This window comes from Tyto alba, unplaced genomic scaffold (assembly GCF_018691265.1).
Source record: "Tyto alba isolate M040663 unplaced genomic scaffold, T.alba_DEE_v4.0 Super-Scaffold_2, whole genome shotgun sequence".
Classification (NCBI taxonomy): domain Eukaryota; kingdom Metazoa; phylum Chordata; class Aves; order Strigiformes; family Tytonidae; genus Tyto; species Tyto alba.
Window position 1 is genome coordinate 1,894,529 of NW_024881282.1, and position 19,516 is coordinate 1,914,044.

Here is a 19,516-nt window from a genome sequence, read left to right on the forward strand (position 1 = left end):
TGTAACTGTGAGCACATCATTTAGTTCTTATATCTCTCTATCCCCAAACAATCACGTTTCAGACTGTTAAAAGCTGAGATGTGTCTCTGTCTACCAGTGATTCCATGGAAATGACTTTATATAGTTAAATCTGAATGGCATGGATATCTTCTCAGCCATTTTAATAGTTTCAGTTGTGATTTACTTACCTGGCTGGTATGATTGTGGCTGCTTGTTGCAACAGTAGTGGACTCTTTCAAAGCATCTGAAAGTTGAAAATGTTTTGGATCATTGGACAAGCCATACAGTTTCTGCTGCAAGCTTTAGGGCACGTAACCGATTTAGGAATAAAGAGCAGCCCACTCCATCTCCACCCTGAATGTGGAAATGGGCTTTTCCCCCCCATGGAATCTGAACAGCTTGTTTAGTGTTTGAATGCTCTGACTCTTCCTGACAGGTTCAGCAGATCTTTTCAGTAGAGGTCTCCATCTGTCTCATTCTGTGTCAGCCTTTTCTTCTTGTCCCATGCACCAGTTAAATTCCTCTCTATCCCATGACAGGAGAACACAGGACCGGAGAAGCAAGGTGCTACTGGGGAGGAAAGCAAGGTGAAAAAAAAAGGCTAATTAAATTTTTCACTCCATCACGCAGGTTTAGTGCCATCCAGTGTGCCGCTGCGGTCCCCAGGACGTCAGCTGAAGTTTCTCAAGCGCAGACGTCTGTACAGGCTGGCTCCCAGACACAAAGTGACACAAATGGTGCCACCGTACCCGCGGTCAACGGCCGCGGTCCTTCGACAGCTAAACAGACCTCGCAGCAGCCCAAAGGGATCATGGGCATGTTTGCAGCAAAAGCGGCTTCCAAACCCCAGGACACAAATAAAGAAACTAAAGCAGAGGCGAAGGAGGCCCCGAGTGTAAGTTACCTCAGACAATTTGGCAGCTCTCTGGGTTAATAGCTTTAATGAACTGTTGTAGCTTCACTCTTGCTCGGCCTAAATAACCTTAACCCATAGCGCGGCCTCGTCCGCTGCTTCTCGCGCTAAACTTGCTGTCCACTGGGAATGCTCCGTCACTGCTTTGTAAGTATTTAACTATATAGTGCAGACATGCCTTCTGCCAGTCACCTCGGGCAAAAATATATTGTGCCATGCTCTCAATCTATCCGCTGAAGTATATTTGCCATAACTTTGAGGCTTTGCTGTTCCCCCGTGAGCCAGATCTCCGCGTATAAACCAGCATAGCTGCATTATTGAGACAATTGTTCCATTGCCTTCAGTTATGCCAATATATACACCGGTTGAGGATCTTGCTCTCTCCATTGTGCTTAAAAGGATTTGTTTTGAGCAATAAGTGAAATGTGAGAAGTCCAGGTCTTAAAAGTATCAAGGTGTTTAAACATGGTCTGTGAGGGAAGTTTCAGAGCCTGACCTGTACAAGACTAAATTGTTTATCTTCTCAACTGCTGGTTTTCCCAGGCTAGGGTTACGTTTTAATTTTAATCAGTATACTTGTTTTTAAAACAATGTGGCCAGTAGATGGGTATTAAAATGGTAATGTTCCCTGCATATGGTTTGGCTTTTTTATAACAGCTGAGTACATTTTGGTTAATTTTTCTCATTTTTATAGTGAATTTAGAACTGGTGAATTATGCGTGTCTGAGTGTTTTGGGAACTTTAGTGTCTGGTTGCTTTTTTTTTGCATGAAAATGAACAGGATTAGGAGGCCAGGCTTCCTTAGGTGGGTTTTGTGTGTGTGTGTGTGTGATTTTTCACTTTGGTGGTGGCTATATTAATGGAATAGAGCAGTGATATTTTTTGCAAATGGCTCAGCGGAGCAGCATACATGCCAGAGTAGCTGGATAAAAACTTCATGGTTTGGCCAATCTTTGTTCTTTCCTCTGTCGGTTGCTGTGAATTGAGGCACTGATAGTTTGCAAAAATAATAGTTCTTTACTGGGAACTGACCCAACTCAGCCATCAGATGGGAATGTGACCCAAGTTAGATTTGCAGGCCTAGCTAAGGAGTCACAAGTAACTTACTCTTGACACTTTGATGCATATAATATCTAGTATCTCCAAATTCTCTTAAACAAATATTGAAATCTAAGACACTGACCAGTCAACAAATTATACATATTTAGTTTGCTCATCCAGAAGCAGTACTATGCATTTTGAGGGCTTTGTTACACGAATAATTCCCATGGTTACTCCTCCGTTTGCTTCTAGGTGTCTGCAGCAAGCAGCAAACCACCAACGAAGTGCAACATAATGAACAACTTCTTTGGAAAAGCTGCCATGAGTAAGTGCTTTATAACATGAGTCTGTTTTCAGAAACCGTTGTGGTCAGGGACCAGCTTGCTGTAGTTTGAGGTGAAAAAAAAAAAAAATCCTGAGGGATATTGGAAAACTCTCTGTTTTGTGGGGTTGGTTTTTTAAGCTAAGTAGCAATTAAACAAAATCAGTGATATCAGGCGTCTTGTCTTGAGTTAACAATATAGTTATTGTTGTGATGGGAGGCATAAACGGAAAAGAGCAAAACTCTTCCTTCCCACCCTGCCAAACTTGTTGGATTTTCTTTATATCCCCTCTTTTCTTACAGTTTTCCATACTATTCTTCCACTCTTTTGGACTCAGAGGGGTTAATAGTTTTGTATGCAGCTCTTAAGGCACAAATTGAAAGTTGTAAGTGGAGTTTTTCAGACAAAAAGCTTGCTGGATGGAGATCAATTAAAATGGCGTGGTTGTGCAGACTAACCCAGGAAGGATTTTTAGTGCAGAAGAAATCTGATTTAAAGTGAGTACTTCTGGCTGGAAGGTCAGCTATTGGTAAAATGTTTGCCAAAACCTGTTACGCAGGGCGTGTTAATGATGCTTGCTTTTCATCACAAATCACTGAGGAGTCTATAGTTAGATTTAGGGTTAATTTATTTACTGAACACTGAAGAGCTAATAACTGGAGGATAAAAATGAAGGGTGGCCTTCCCCTTTGAGCAGGGGTTTGGACTAGGTGGCCTCTGGAGGTCCCTTCTGACCTAAATTAGCCGAGTCTAAAGAAAACATGCTGAAGCTTTTAAATAGACATTGCAAGAGGACTGTAGGAATTTCTTCAGATGCCCTTATAGTAACGAGTACAAGAGAATTCAAAGAAGAGTTACTGGGAGAGAATAAACAGCAAAGTCCACTTTCTAACAGACATCTGTCAGAGCTTGAAGGGTATGGTTCCAGCACTCAACACACAAGGCACAGTACTGTTGGGAATCTTTGAGTTCCTGTTTTTGTGAAACTGAAGGAGCTGAGGACGCTTTCAGCCTAAGCTTCACAAGCCTAAGCCATTGACTCAAGATAATTTTTAAGATCTGAGAAGACCCCTAGACCAAAGTTCATATGCTGAAAACCCAAGAAGTTGAAATTGCATGGTAAAGATAACCCAGTGGTGATGGAGAAAGCTTTGTGGATGCATTTCCACAAATCCCGATGGGGTTTACTTCTTTGCCGAGTCCTGTCAGGGAGCACTTCGAGGAAACTTGTGAGGTGGCTGCAGAGAAGGAGCAAACCGAGCAGAACTGGAAATGATTATGTGTATTGAAGAGATAGGGTGATTCCAGGAGTGAGATTTATTCCCTGCATGTTGTACGTCCCTCCTGGCTTCAAAGATTTCACCATTGCCAGAAAATCCTGAGTTAACAACAGTTGGGTCCTTCAGCTTTCTGCTGTTGATCATAAATAAGAGAACTGTCGTTCAGGTTCTTATGTACGAGATGTTTTCCCTTGCTCAGTGAAGCAGCCAGCCTGTTTTCCAGGCAGTGTCAGAAAGGCGATGGCGTGAAGTCTTAGCCCTCTTGGCAGCCTCTGTTTCTATTGACAATGGAATTGATCTCATTGTTGAATACTGCTTCTTCACTCGGGCATCTTGTGCTTGGGTTGATACAGGTTTCTAACTTGCCTGCTCCTCTTCTCATGGAATGTGTGTAAAGCTGCTGAATGAAGCTCACAGCCTCTAATTAGGTGCTAGTATGCTAACAGCACCACCTATCAGGTTGATAAATATATTATTTTGCTGTCCACTCCCACCTGCTATCTCTTTTCTGGTACTAGATGAAGCCTTTTGAAGCAGAATTGTCCTTGTATGTGGTGCTGTGTGGGCAAAAGAGGCTAGTTCTTGACCACATTGGGGTTGGGGTGGGATGAGAAGCATCTTCATTGCTGAAAATGCTGATCGTGGGCTCTAACATTATGCAGGATGGAGACTGGATGCGCCTTTCACTGCTTTTCATCAGTCCTGATTCTCCTGTTTCTGGGCACTTTTGTGTTTGACTAAAACTCTTTATAGTCAGTTTATCCCTTCTAAATTAAGATGGATGAGGTGTTATGCCAAGGGGGCTGAATAGAAGAGGGGCTCCCAACTCTCTGCAGCACCTTAGGTCCTGGTAACTTCCATCACTGCCTCCTACCCCTCTTCTGCAGAGTTTATGCAGAAATTTCTGCACCACACTCAGCTTGCAGTGTTCTTGGGCTGTGCCATCAGGAACAGAACCAACCTGGTAAATCAGCTAGAAATTTATGCATGCCTTTTTCCTGTATGACACAGCTTGCTCCATCTAGATCCCATAAGGCTTTTATACATCATCTGTAGTGTTTTCTGTATTTTTGGTGCACAGTTTTTTTGTTTGGCCAACTCCTTCGCGAGTTGTCGTTCATACTGAATGCCCGGTTTTTGTTCTTTTCTAATGATTTATTTACAGATAAACTCAAAGTCAACTCTGTGCCTGAGCAGCCAAAGGAGGAAAAAGAGGTAGTCAAGCCTTCAGTTCCTGTAGCAGACCCAGAGTCGTCTCCTAATACTGAAGTAGAGAAACCTGGGAAGAAAACAGAGTCTGCTAGAATTCAACAAAAGGACAAAAAAAGGTGGGCCATGCCATTCAGGGTCCCTGTAATCTGTTAACCCGCTTGTTGATGGCCTGCATGGAGCTGGCTGATCCTACAATGCTGGCTCACCTCCTGTTTCCAGCTACTAAATTGCATTAAACCTGGCTAAAATTATCTCTCTTAGAATTCTTTCCTAATATTTCTTTTCCGTTTAGTTCTGTGGATGCCTCAGGGCCATTTGTGCCATTGCAGATGGGAAGGGACACGGTCCAGGTTGTCTTCGGTGGGAGGGGGTGGCTTTACATGAGACAACCTCACGCTGTGAGCAGACTTAGGATAGACCCCACAGGCAATCTGTGGGGGCTGGCAGGAGCACCTGTACTGCAGGGAAGGTGGTATATTCCCAAGCTTATATGTACACAGCTCCCAGCACACAAAGTTCTGCTTGTTGATTGCCATAGCTCATGTACTGCTGCTTTCAATGCGCTGGTTTACTTTGGGCTGAGACTCCAAGTTCAGCCCTTTGTGTTTAATCCAACCCAAACTGACAGAGACAAAAAATCATTACAGTCTGATGGCTCTCTGGTGGCCTATGAGTAATTAATTGGTGGTCTCAATCCATTTCTAACTAAATAGGTAAGCACACCAGCCAGCCCACCATCGCAGTTAGTGCTAACTGGTCTTCTTATTGATAGTCTTGTTCAAAAAGCCAAGGGCCTGGAAACTGCATGTTGGCAGTGTGGTGTTGGGAAGGCCACTTGGGCTGTACCAGCTCTATGAGGATACGTGGGCCTTTAGCCTCCAGGCTTGTTAGTCTGACACGTCTCGCCAACATTAAAAAGAAAGAAGCTATTTTATTTTTCCAGTAGTCTTTAAAAATGGCTCCAGGATTCTGAGACACTACCTCATAGTCAGTCAGTGGCAAGCAGTCTGTCAAAAGAGCTTCTGAGCGATGCTGTTGGGGACATTATAGCTCAGGCTCCCAAACACTAGAGACAAGATCAGAAATGCCCTCTTGCCAGCTTGCTGTGGCCAAGCTAGGTGAGCAAAATGTTGAACTGCAGAGGGGCTAAAGAAATCCTCCTTGTTTTGGAGAACTGTTTATGGGTAAGGATGAGAGGCTTGAAAATGCTCGTGCACATATGCCTGATTATATAGGTGAGTATACTTCAGTGTATGTGATGCTCATGGTTTTGAAGGGGTACAGAGGTATTTGATTTCCTTGCTAGCAGTGCTTCCATCAGGAACGTGCTTGTCTAAACGTGCCTGACACTTTCATGCATGCACAAGGGATAACACATGCTCATTCCTTTTTTTCTTTTCTGTTTGTGGCAGCAAAATGAAGAGGGCGGACAAGTCAGATAATGAGGAAGAAAGAGATCCTGAAAATCTGAAGAAAAAGAGGAAGCGAATCAAACAACTTCAGTCTGACAGCAGTGACGAGGAAGGTAAAAAGATGTGTAAACAACCAGGCATGTAGGTCAGGGGCCTGATTTCGACAATATTACTATCCCAGGCTGTTGGTCAATGATTGAGGGAATAGTTTAGAGGACTAAAGACCGTGCAAATGGCTGTAGCTTGAGCTTCTGTTTATCTTGTGCTGCAAGCACTTGGGCATACAGTTGAGATGCCTCAGTCATTCAGTCTTTGTTTTAGCTTAGCTCAGATCTGGCTGTCTCCTCACCAAGTGTGCTGCCAGTCACACTGACGTGTGGGAAGGAGGTTCTCAAATCTCTTGTGAAAGATATCGCGCCTTCCAGAACTGTAGGACTGGTCATAACCAGTTTATTTGGTGAGTAAACACTTGCAAAGTGACCTCCCCCTTCCCAGGGTCATTTTTAGTATCTTTATTCTGTCTGTTTATAGAAATGGTTTGGAAGACAGCATTGGAAGCAAGACTTCCAGGGAAAAAAAATTTAAAAAAAAAAATAAAAAAAGAAGATAATGGAGAAACTGGAGGCAAAACAGTTGAGCCATATCCGATGCGACTCTGCGTCTCCTCGGTGGCTGTTGGCTTTGATAGGAGTAGGGTGCCCAGAACGTCACAAGATTTGGGCTTATAATGAGGAACAGCAGGGCCAGATTCCAAAGAATTTGGATAATTGAGGTGACAAATGCCGTTCAATATAGATAACTGGAAAATAAGTTGGGATCGAGCTAGGCAGTATGTGCTAAATGGAACAGTCATCCAACAAGCTGATCAGGAAAAGAATTTGGGGATCATTATGGACAAATAATTGAAACCACCAGCTTGGTGTACAGCTCCAGTAAAAAAAGGTGAAACAGCAAATAGGTTATATTAGCGAGGAGGTGGACTCCAGCAGGAGAGCTGAAGCTGCTTGTTTAATGTGGCTAGCACGTGAGAAACAACCACGAAATTAAGAAAATCTGCAATACAAGTTAGAGGAGCGAATACTGTTGGATATCTTAGCAGTCTTCGTGCTACCTTGGGCGTGTTTTCATGGTTCCTTTTCTGCCCAGCATAATTTGAAGTGATCTCTGTCATCAGGCATCCATCACTTTTACTCAGACTATTCCACGGGATGATAAATCTCTCAGGAAGCTGTTCTTCATAATCGGCCTTAATTTCATCACATTCCTGTGTGCATCTCCTTGTTTGGCCATAAAAAATATATATGCCCACACTCTTTGGTATTTATTTCTTTAAATGTTTGTAAGCTATTATCTGGTCTTTCCATTTACTCATCACTCAGCCTACTGACAAGCTGTGTTTAGCTCTGAAGAGGGAAGATTGGAATCAGCCCGTTTAGCTACTTGAAGCGCCACTCCTTGCTGGGCTGGAATCTCTCGGCTCGCCTGTTCTCTGCTAGCGTGAGCAGGCAGAAATGAGCCACGTGGTTCAGGTGTGTGGAGAGGCTGCTCTTCGAAGCACAAAGGCTTGTTGGACCCCCAGCCCCTCGTGCTCATGCCAGTGCTCTGAGCACACAGCAAGCCGAGAGGTGACCACACAGGCTGTTTCCCTTATCTGTTTCTGTCAGAGCTCTTAATCTCCTGACACTAAGAGCAGTGCCCTAAGACTGTCATAAATTGAGGAGTGCTTTCTACAGAGAGTGCTGTAAACTTGTGCTTGCTGCATATCCCCTTGTGGATTTGAATATTAGAGCTCTCTGGTCTCTTGTTGAATACCTGTATTACCTCAGCGTGTGCCAAATAGTTAATGCCTTTGAATATGATGCCTTCTGTTTTCATTTATTCCAAGGTGTGGTCCAGAGTCTGTGTGTACGCTTCTACCTCAGTGCCCGCAGTGGGTCTGTTTAATTCTGTGTTGTTTCATTTGTGTTCTTAAGTGTGAGTTAACTGGATTTGCAATTAGAAACTATGGGTCTGGTCCTCTGGTCAGGTTGGGAGCTTCCTTGTTAACCTCATTCTCAGTAGCTTTAGATGTTAAAAACAGTGTAAGTAAGGCTACCTACCCACTCGTCTGTGGGGAGGGTTGGCTTTTGTTTTACCTATTTAACCTACTGATGATGTACACAGAAAGTTTGACTTCCCATTTGGAGAATTTTCTTGCCACTCTTGTTGCTCCTCTTGCATCATAGTCCTCTTTGTTCTTTCCATTATGTTTCGTCTTTGTGTTGTGTATTAGAATTGTAAATTTATGCAAATTAGAGCTTGCATATACAAATTTGTATATTACTCAGATTAATTTAGTAGTAGTCTCTCTTTCAAAAGGGAAGGATGAGAATTGAGAGAGCTTCTCTCTTCTTCCTTTTTAAGCTAATGGCTATCTAAACCACCCTGATGAGGTCTGTGTTCAACCGTTTGGTTCTGCTGCTTGCCCTTCTAAATCCAACCGGGTGAAAGAAGATAGATTTTAATTCTTTGAAATATTCATACCAAATCCAAACTGGTAATGTAGGCAAAATTATATTCTGTATTCAGGTATAAGAATATAAGTTGGGTGAAACAAATATCTTAAAAAAGTGCACAGCAGCTGGACTTTGAGGGCATTTACCCCTTGAAAGGTTGGAAACAGGTTTCTCCAGAGAGCCGGGGGCAATTTTAATCAGCAGCATCAGTGAGCAAAATGGGGCCTGGAGTGACATTGTTCCGCACCGCATCCCTTGGGAGCGGGGAGGCAGGCACCATGTGCTGCAGAGCATTTGGAAACCGCTGCCAGACAGGGCACGCTTCATCCGCCACCTGCGTAACTCACCCGGAGATGATCGAGGGGGGGGTCGGTTTTAAATATGCAAAACGCAATATGGGGAAGCTGTAGCACCAGAGCAGATAGCAAAGGCTAACAGTCAAGCTGCTGCTTGTGCTTCACGCGCCACGCTAACCTGGCTGACCTCCGCTCCAAGCAAACGAGGGGACGCGGCCTCGGGCAGGGGCTCTAACCTTTGCTGCGGCTGCAGCTGCAGATAAAGGGGGACACTTGTCCGCAGCCCTCGCTGTGGTTAAATGGCATTCAGACAGGGCTCCACCTGTGTAACTGCTAGTAAAACCACTGCTCTTTTTCAGGCAGACTTAGTGACATTTTGTGGGTTTGAAACTGGGTCCGTACGACTGATGCGAAGCGCTGTAAAGGCGCTTGTATGTCAGGGCAAGTCTTTTGGGTTGTTCTATATTAGTCTGCTCTTAATGTACTGAAACTAGCCCAAAATAAGCTCTTCTTACACGAGTGTCAGCACATTGTACCAAGTTGAAAATACAGAGAGGGCATAAGGCACAATCCTCTCCATTTAAATGATTTTTCATTAAAAAGTTATATTGGTATGAGGGTGCCTTAGTCACTGCAGGTTGTTTTGCTTCCAGTGCCAGAATAAACTACACAAGTGTGTCCACAGAGGACAGGAGGTTTTGGCAGCTTCAGCTATACCAACACAGGCAGCATTTCACAGTGTTGACAAGTGTTTTACAGCCACTTTGGAGGGTGATTTCAGTGGCACTGTAACCTGCAAACTCTATCGGTTTCGGAGAGCCGCAGCAGAAGCACTAAAGCTTCTCACAGTTTTTCCAGGCAGGGTCAGAGCAAACTGAACAAAGCCAGGATTTACATCTTTGGTACATCCAATTGCCCAACTTGTATCCATTTCATGCAGCTGTTGCTGTTGAGTAAACTGTGGGCAGCAGCTAGAGGTTGACTCAGGAGTTATCACATGTCAGAGGGCTGTGTTGGCTAGAAGAGGATAATAAAATAATAGAGACACAACTTGATGGTAGTCCCAAACACTCTGACGTGGAGAGAAGGTGCCTTCTGCCTGCCAAAAGCTGGGGGAACTTGTTGGAAGGAGGCTGAAAAAAAGCCCCAATTTCCCCCAAGCCAGCACAGTGGAGTTGACATGCTGAAAATACCTTCAGCAGCCTCCGCTCGAACACGGCAGAGGAGGCAGTTTTTCACCAGGCTGGTTTTCAGCCCTCTTAGCTTGTGCTCTCTTAAATATTTTTAAATTGATGTGGCCAGCCTGGGTAGTCTGTGAAGCAGGTTTGGTCCTGTGCAGTATATGGGCGCTTCAGCCTGCAGTTGCTGTGAGACTATGATAAATATTGAGAATTTTGAGTTCCCCGCAGCTCCTCGGCCGTGGTCCCGGCTGCCCCAGCAGTTAGCACCTTAGAGCAGATCCGTTGTTTGGTTTTATCTTTGCACAGCTGCCAGACCCAGCTCTTTGGAGCAAGGTGAAATACCGAGTCATGTTATCCCACTCTGTTTGCATTTCTGTGCCTCGCTTACTGAAGTAGTTAGGAGGCTGAGTCCTTGTTTGAAGAATGTAATTTATTATTTAGCCTTGGCAGCCAACCACTGTTTCACTTGAGCCCTTCTTAACCTATGAAGGTCAGTTGGCTGTATGCCTGGCACAGTCATAACTCTTAACACTGACCTAATCGGTTGGGACAGCTACAGATCCAGAATTTGTGTTACGACGACAGGATGAATGCAGTGCTACAGCCAGCAGAGCTGGGAGGAGAAGCCAAGCAGGCACTCTGTCCTCCCATCCAGAGGCATCGTTGTTATTCTTAAGCAATAGGTCAGATGAGGAGTTTCTTCCCCCACATTCCTAGCTCTCCCCCACATTTGAGGACTTGCATGGCAGTGTTTCTCACTTGGATTGGGAGAGGAATCCTTAAAGCCATTTAAATTAGTCACGGTGCCTGCTGCGTGGTGCAAGGTGCTGCTCCTTCCCCTCTTGCCCTGCACTGATTTTTCTTCACCGTCACGGCTCTGTCCCTCTGCCAGCCCCACAGAAGAGTGCCCCTGGCTTTCTCATTTGTCTTTAAGCCCTGCTAGTCTCGCTAAAGCCCTCCTTGACATTCTTGGTAGAGGCTTCAGGACTGGTTTTGCTCTGTACAAATTTGTGAAGGTGGCCTTGACTATTTCAGTCAGATTTGGCATTGAAAAGATTCCACTCTCTATCCTTGCACCCAAAGGAGAGCATAGATGATGGCAGATGAGCGAATGGGCTTGGGCTTTTTGGGGATGGTTTGGGTTTTTTTGTTTGTTTTTCAAATGAAAGATTGGAGTGTCTCTAAACAATCTTTTAGGATGGGTAATAGTATATTGCACTTCGTTCTTGGATTAAGGTAGTTCCAAGGTAATAGCATGGATTGTTTGGGATGTGTAGTACCACCTGTGAAGCAATGACTGTTGTACCAATGGGGGAGAAGCAGAGAAACTAAGGTCATCCACTGATTTGGGAATATGTAGACTTAAACCCTGACTCTTTCAATTTCTAAACAAATTGTAGTCCCTTTTTTTAATGAGTAGGTGAAATATATGGATAAAACATGTGCCTATTTTTAAAGTTTAATTTGGTGGAACTGATTTTGTCTTACCAAAAATCCCCAATACACTTTTCCCATCCTATCCCACCCTCCTTCCTTTGCAAACTGCGGCACATTAGCACAGGGTGAGCCGTCTGGCTGGAGACTGACCCCTTCAGACGATTTGTCCTGGCTTGAATTAAACAAATCTGAGTGACAACTTGGAAACCTTGATCTAAATACAGGTTATAAGCAGTTGCTCAGAGTTAAAATGAAATCATTTGAGGCAAAAAGGTAGCTGTAAGGGAACGTTAGACCTGTGTGCTATCAAGATGCTCGTCTTCTTAGCAGACGTCCCACCATCTCCCATACCTGAGGAAGAGAAAGCTCCATCATCTCCACCTCCTGTACCTGCTCTGAAAACTGAACTGGAGCCTGCATCCACTGAGGTAAGAGCATATTAGGATGATTAACTTCTGTTTTTATCTAACTCGATGGGATTGCCCAACCACTTTGTAGATGCTAAGAAAGAGGTCCTGTTTGCCTGTCAAGCCCACCACGTCATCCTGCTTGAAAGGATCCACCATGTTCACTAGCTCATTCATTTTCTAGGCTATTATTTAAACTCTAGCTTTCCTGCTGATGTAGTACAGTTTTCTGTTTTCTTCTCTCTTTCCCTCCTAATGGTTCTATGAATTGTGGCTTGTATTTGAACGCTCTTCCCTCTGAATCTTGGCCTCAGAAGCCAGGGCAGGGCCATAAATGAAACCAGAGACTCTTGGTATTCGACCTTGTATCGCAGGGAAGCTGCTGTGTAAGGGAGGTGGGCTGCCATTGGCGAGGAGGTAACCTCTGAGCTGAGAAAATAGGTGTAGTTTTACTGAAAGCGGAGCAGTTTCTTGCAGCAGGAGTTCTGATGTCTTGCACGCCTTGTTTTTTTCCTCATTCTTCAGAGGTACAATGGGACAACCCTGGTGCCACCTTCTCACGTAACTAAACACATTGCAAAATGTCACATGCCCCAGAAGTGGAATGTGTCCCCTGTGCTGGCAGACGGGAAAGCTTGCTGTCTCATTTAAGTTGTATTTTGTTTCTCTGCAGTTTGTCCTGGCAGGATGAGGAGAATTGTGGCATTAGCAAAAATGAGACTAGGGTATCCTGGTAAGGGACAGAATTAGTTATCAGATCATGCTCAGCTTCATTAGAGAGACCTGGGGCTGATGCTTTTATAACTTCTGTACGTGCACGGGACCTTAACTCTTGATTTCTCACAATACTGCAACATCCTTCAGGTTTCCGCTGGAGGGAGGAAGAGGAAACGGAAGCGTGTGCTGAAATCCAAAATGTTTATTGACGAAGAAGAAGGCTGCATGGGTAAGACACCTCAGTGGAACTAACTTTATTAAAAATGAGTTGAAGATTTTTACAGTCCAACCTCTCCCAGGCTTTAAATGAGGTTCACAAAATCACTTTGTTATTCCCCTTCGACCTCATGCTCCCAGATTGGGGTAGCTGCCCTTTTGGTGAAGGCCTGGGTAGGGAGACATGGAGCTGTAGCTGAATCCTTATTCTTTTTTGATTATTCACAGATCTCCTTTCAGTTCTTCTCCCTTCCCTCCTGCCAGCATCATCACCTCCTTCATTTGCTCTCCTCTCCAAAGATACAAGCTTTTAAAGATGATGCTGAGAGAGGTCTAGGTTTGGGGATAAATTCTGGCTGGAATGAGTAGTTTGTTGGTTTGAGGTGTTTGGTTTGTGGGTGGGTTTTTTTTTTTTTTCTTCTGGGGGATAAATCCAGAGGAGCTTGATTATGTGTTAATATAAACTTTAAGTATCCCAACTAAACAAAGAATAAGTTGGGTTTCTGTTTCTGATAAGGATGGCTCTGCTTTCAGGAGGGAAGAGAGTGTCTACAGAAGTACCAAGAGCCAGAGACTTTGAATTCCAGCCTGACTGGACACTGCTTCCTCCTGTGACCTGGAGAAAGCTGTGTAACACCACTGCACTCTTTTCCTCCTCTGAGTCCTGACATTGAAGTAGAGCTGCGGGAGTTCAGAATCTGTTTTTTTTTTTTTTTTTTTTGTTTGGTTTCTTTTTTTAAAAATTTATGAGGGTGGAATGTGTTTTTTGTAGCGCTGTTGTCAGCTCAATTGTATAGGATGCTTAACATTCTCCAGCCTTGCTGATCTGAGTAGATGTCAAGGGAGCTCAGCCAGTTCTAAGAGAAGATCTGTTGCCATTGTACAGGTTTGTCGTTGTGCACAAGTGTAGATAAATACAGGCTTGCTTGGCCCAGATTTGGAGCTGCCTGGATGCAAGTCAGCTTGTGTCTGTTTGCACCTGTCTGTATAGTTGTATGTTATGTTTCCTATTAACTTTGTGTGTCTCCTTTAAAGAAATATAAAGCTAGCACTCAGCAACTGGCTGTGCTAGTAACTGAAATCTTAAGTACTGGATTATTGTCAAAGAATTGGACTTGCACAAAGTTATTGACTGCTTTGGCTGGTTGCGTTATGGGGTGTTTTGCTCTCCCATCCCAGATAGAACCATTAAACCACTTGGAAGGAATATGGAACAAAAAAAAAAAAAAAAAAAAAAAAAAGTTAGCTGGGGAGTTGAGTTGAACAAGGTCTGCATCCAGAGCTCGCAGTAATGACTGTTCCGGGTTCAGCTTCCAGCAAAGAGTGCTCTTCTCTTTCAGTTCAGCCTCTTCCAAACGTACTAGGGCTGGGAAGATTGCCTTTCTTTCTCTTCTCCCCACCCCCAGGGGCTTTAATAATCTCTTGTGAAATCCAGACCTTTGGTTTTACACTTCATATCCACTAGCATTTTATGAAAAGGGAAATGCAAGCCCCTGTTGTGTCTTTGGGAGACAGATCCTTTAGGAAGAAGGGAGGGATGGAGCTGGGATACTGGGAAACTGGGGAGAAAGGAGATGCTGCTTTCCATACTAAAAACCTACGAGGTTTCTGTTGCACAGAATTTGCTGTCGATTTATTGTCCAGTTTCTCCCCTTCCTTCCCCGCCCTTTCCATGCAGAGGTCTAATCATTTGAAGGCTAAATAACTTGCAAATCTCCTGGGCTAATATATATTGTTGTTTATTCTTTGAAATACAGAGGCCTTTTTTCCCCTCTCCCTGCTGTCTTTTTTATTTTTTAAACAAGGACTAGGTTTTAAGTGCTGTCAAATCCTAACATTAGGATTAGGCTTTACTTTATATTTCTGCATGTTTTTAAGTGTTCATTTTCACAATAGCTGCAATAGCAAGGAATTGGTGTCAAAAAGCAAAACTAATTTAGGGATTAGCCCTGAGGGAAATTGAGCAAGTAAAGTATCTGTGGAGCTAAGTGTAAAGCATGTTACCATGCATCAACTGGGAATCAGTCGTGTGCCTGCTCTTAGGCTATAGCAAAGGGGAATTACTGAGGTTTAAGCTAGTGAATTTCTACCTTGCACTTTCTAAAGCTTGAAATGACACACGTGGACTTATATATTGGAATATATATGTGTACGTTGTAGGTCAATTCATCTTACAGCACTGGTTGAAGTTAGAGCTCACATAACTTGAGTTACTATGAGTTTGCAAGTCTGGCTGCGGGCTGAGCATCGGTAACTAACTGTGCACCTGTAGTTGCCACAAATACAGAATTTTTAAGTTCAGCTGAGATCTCGGTAAAAGGAAGTTGATCTGAGCTGTGTTACCTCGCAGTCGGAGGGGATTAAGTTCACGCTTTTGGAGTTACCAACAATTACTGACAGGGGTAACAGCACGATAACTTTTTTAAGCTCAGTAAGTGGCCATTGGTCTCTTAAAGCTGCTCACTGAAAAGGCAGTTGCCTTCAAAGGGAGGTTAGCTTGGGTTTACATTCCCTGCTTGAGCATCCGCTAGCGCTGCAGAGCAGGATTTCATACCATTCCTCTTCCCGGTCTCTGATTACGTAGAAAACCTTATTTAATTTGATGCATTAATACAAGTGAAAGCCAATTTCCCAGAAGAAGGGAAGTTAGGACGTCTGTTTAAAAAGAGTACAGTTGCTGAAGAAAAATGGCTTACTAGAAGAATACCAGAGCGCTGCTGGGAAAGCTGATATAACAACATTTACTAGTATCTAATGATGGCTTACATCAGTGGAGCTCACTCCAGTTTAATTTCCGTGAGCGTTGTTTTATATCCCTTCGCTTTCCATCACCGGTCGCTGACAGCGGTGAGCTGGCAATCCCATTCAGTCACAGTCCTCGATTTTAGTCACGGGTTTGGTGTTACTGTTTTAAGGGATTTCTTTAGATTTGCCCTGCTTGCCCACCTGTGTAGAAAGAAGCTGTCCCCGAGGTTTTGTGCTCCTTTTCTCTTCTCTGAGATGCGCTATGTTTGCTTCACTCTTCCCTGGCTGTCTGATGTGCGTGGTGCTGGTGAGGGAAGGCTGGATCTGCCTCTGGGTTGTCTTGTCTGGATTTCAGGACTATCAGGTTTGCTTTTTTTCCAGGATTCCTTTGGCCACTGTGAAAATCAGACCAAGTCAGAATGGTGGGTTTTATCCGTAAAATAGATGTTCCATCATCTAACGCTAAACTACAGATTCTGATCTCCTTCAGATTCATCACTTTGATAGCTGTTTGTCAGCCTCTGCAAGATGAACTGATGGTCTTCAGCGTGCTTGGGCCTTGTTTCTAGAAGAGGGCAAGGCTTGGATAGGTTTGGGGAGGGAACCGGCCTCCTGAGGGCCCTTCCCAGTGGGGAGCCTTGGGCTGCTGCTGTTTAAGGCGCGCATACGGCCTTCGAATGAATGTGTGTGGGGAGACCAAGCCATTTTGAAAGATCTGGATGACATTAAAGCTCACGAGTCATTAACCTGCCATTGTGCGCTTAAAGAGGGAAGGAAGTTTGAGTCAGTGTATGGAAAGTCAGTCCAGTCATCTGGATCTACCACATAACCTTGAGCAATGGACTTAATTCCTGTATCTGGCATGTACTCCTTGAACCCAGAATGCTCATTTCCAGAAATGCAGCAGGAAGGCTGCAGGAGGGAGGTCTCTGCTCTTCAGTACACGGGTTTAACCATCATCATCTGTTCTTGTTTTCTTTTAACCAGTGACTGAGAAGGTTTACGAGAGCGAATCCTGTACAGATAGCGAGGATGACTTCGCCAAGTCCAAGCCACCAGCTGCACACAAACAGCCTGCGTTGCCTATGAAGAAAGAACCAAAGGAAGAAAAGAAGAACCTGAAGAAAGGGGCAGCTACTGTCAACAGAGCCAACAAACAGGTCTCCATCATGGGTTTTTTTCAGAAGAAATGAACTGAGTCTTTCTCCCGGTCCTCTCGGCAGCTTGGGAGGGTTGCTCTTTTTGCGTGGCTTTCTGAAAGCTGCTGCGTTGGAGGAGAACAACATGCAATCTTCAGTTACGTAAGGTATCTTGCTTACTGTGTAAGTAAGCCCTCTGGACTAGATTTTGTATCAGAGAAAAGTTTTATTTGTTACTGCAATAATTTCAATCATCTTTAAGTGGTATGGGAATCGTCAGCTAGAAGCAAAATCTAGAGGAGCTTTTGAAAGACTGTTAATCTATTCACATGAAATTTTATTTTTTTATTATGGCCTTTCACCTGTTCAGTGCTGAAGGCCTGTTCCACAAGTGGTAGATGGACTAAATTAGGAGTTGAGTTGTGGCATTTTTTTTTCCCCTCTTTTTATACCCCCAGCTCTCCAGATTGATCTAAATGTTCACATCGGTTAGAGGCTGTCATGTAGCAGGTCTTCAGGCATACACACAAATATTGAACATCTGCTTCAGCTTTAACTGAATGAAATGAACTTAATTTTCCCCCTAAGACTGGTAAATAGTTTTTGCTCTGCCTTTCATAATCTCTTTTTGGACAAAGCAGTGCATATAAAATTCTCTTACTCTTTTCTTCCTTGAACATATCCTCTGTAAATTGCTCAGATGCCTAATTATAGCCCAGGACACTGTTGGTGCTCTGTCTTCGCAAAAACATCTTTGAGGCTTCCCACACAATTGGCTTCAGTGGAATTGGGGGAAGGCTTCGCTGTTATTGGGAAAGCAACTGTATCTTTAACCTTGAAAGTTAATGAGTCAGAGGGAAGGGTGATTAGAGGGCACTTCTGATAACACCAGTCAGGTACCTGCTGCCATTGCCTGTGAAGAATTGCACGCTGCCTTTTGGTTTTTGTAGGTTTTGGTTTGCCTGAAGGTTTTTTTACAGGCATAAACCAGACAACAGGAGAGTTGTTTTCTAGGACATCTCGTCATCTGCCTGCTGAAGGAAGTGTGTCACAGCAAACGGTCCTGAGGAACCAGTTATTGGAGATGAATAAAGCACTTCAGTCTTGTTAATCAGAAATGAGTCATCGTTTTGGATGCCTTCTGGTTTTCTGGTGTTAAACTTGATAGATATATGTAAACGGCCAGATTTTCCAGAGGATGGGTGCTGAGCATTTCTGAAGCTTGGCCTGATGAGGGCTCCCAAATGGGCAACTGATGTCATCAGTGGTTGCTTCTGAGTGGTGTTTGGCCAACGTACGTATGGACACGTAGGTACATATTGGTTTATAAAGTGTCTGTGGTTGGCAGAAAGATAGATAAAGTCTGGAGAGTGTGACCAAGGAAGAAATGTCTTCAGGCACCCAGCTGGAAGTATTCTGACCTGTGGCCAGTAAAAGGCCAACTGAGTGTATTTATACGATCCTTCTGACCAGGAGATCGAGTCGGTGACTTGGGAAATGTGAACACACACCTAGTAGTGACCAACAGTTGACTTGACTGAAGTCACGTCGCCCTGGGCAGCTTGCACCCTCAGCAGATGCGAGGCTCTACTTAAAACCAGTCGCATCTCTGGGCTTGTGCCCGTCCTGTGTCCCGGTGGGCTGGGTTCAGCTGCTGTCAGGGGTGCTCAAGGGTAACCTCGCAGCACCCTCCCCATGTAGCTCCCTGTAAGTGTTAAAAACTTAAAACTCTCAACTTTCTGAATTGGAGATTTACAGGAAAAAGAACGGGAAGATGGGTGAGGGGAGGGCAGAATTGGCACGGTACTTGCAGGCATCCAAACACAGAGCCTGCTGCTGCACAAGCTAAAAAAGGTTTCATGCTCTCGTAGTGTGTTGGAGTGACGTGGGCAGCAGAGGTCCGTGGGGGAAGAATGAACCACCTTGTTCTGACTTTTATGAAGAAAATTTAACTGTTGGAAAAAAAAAATACTGCTGTAGTGTTTCTGGTTTTCTTGGTAGAATTGGGGGTGTATCGTGAATAGTAACGATAAGTAACCCATTAAATACCGATTTTTCTTTTGTCCTTGCTATTCATTAAAAGATGTGCTACATCCTGATTTCCAGTGGTTGCTGTGACATTTAACTGCGTGGAAGAATATCACTGATGAAGCAGGTAAAGAATTCTTCCATCGAAACCAGGGCTGGAAGCATTAAACGGAGCATTTTAGAGCATCTGAAATGCGGGTGAGAACATCTCAAACTATCAGGATGTGTGTGGAATTGAACCCTTGAGTCTTATTTCTACGGCAGATGTTGACAGGACGTGGTGTCCCAGTGCTCTTGCCCCTCACCTCTACCGTGATCTAGCTGGAGCTCGCTGCTCCACCCCGACTCCCTCTATAACCAGATCAACGTCATAGGCGACTTCCTCAGGAAAATGACTTAATGTCTGAACAAGTAGGACATGGGCGAACTTCAGACTTCCAAAAATCATGATCTCATGCTCCCCGCTCCTGCGCTCCGTGGGCTGCCAGCCCCAGGGGGGCCTCGGCTCCCTGGATGCCCCTTTGGAGGTTCCCCGGGCGCTGTGTGGGAGCGAGGAACGGGGCTGGGTCCCCAAGCTGCTGGGGAGAGGGAGGAGGGTCCCCCCCTTGCTGCTGCCGGCCGATGGCACCCGCTTTGCGATGTCTGGGAGACGGTGGCAGCTCTGAGCCAGGCAC

General features: G+C 44.4%; 1 protein-coding gene across 3 annotated transcripts in view; it reads left to right on the top strand.

Moving 5' to 3' along the window:
* POLD3 (DNA polymerase delta 3, accessory subunit) overlaps window positions 1-18,913 on the top strand; it is a 30,255-nt gene extending 11,342 nt beyond the window's left edge. For 2 of the 3 annotated variants that reach the window (XM_032998444.2, XM_032998446.2), the window contains exons 6-12: window positions 631-895; window positions 2,207-2,279; window positions 4,723-4,885; window positions 6,182-6,294; window positions 11,918-12,018; window positions 12,862-12,943; window positions 16,663-18,913. In XM_032998444.2, the coding sequence (XP_032854335.2) occupies window positions 631-895; window positions 2,207-2,279; window positions 4,723-4,885; window positions 6,182-6,294; window positions 11,918-12,018; window positions 12,862-12,943; window positions 16,663-16,868 (1,003 nt within the window). In that variant the 3' untranslated portion in view covers window positions 16,869-18,913. The remainder of the gene's footprint in view (window positions 1-630; window positions 896-2,206; window positions 2,280-4,722; window positions 4,886-6,181; window positions 6,295-11,917; window positions 12,019-12,861; window positions 12,944-16,662) is intronic. The other variant, XM_032998445.2, reaches the window with a different exon arrangement.
* Window positions 18,914-19,516: the final 603 nt, after the last annotated feature.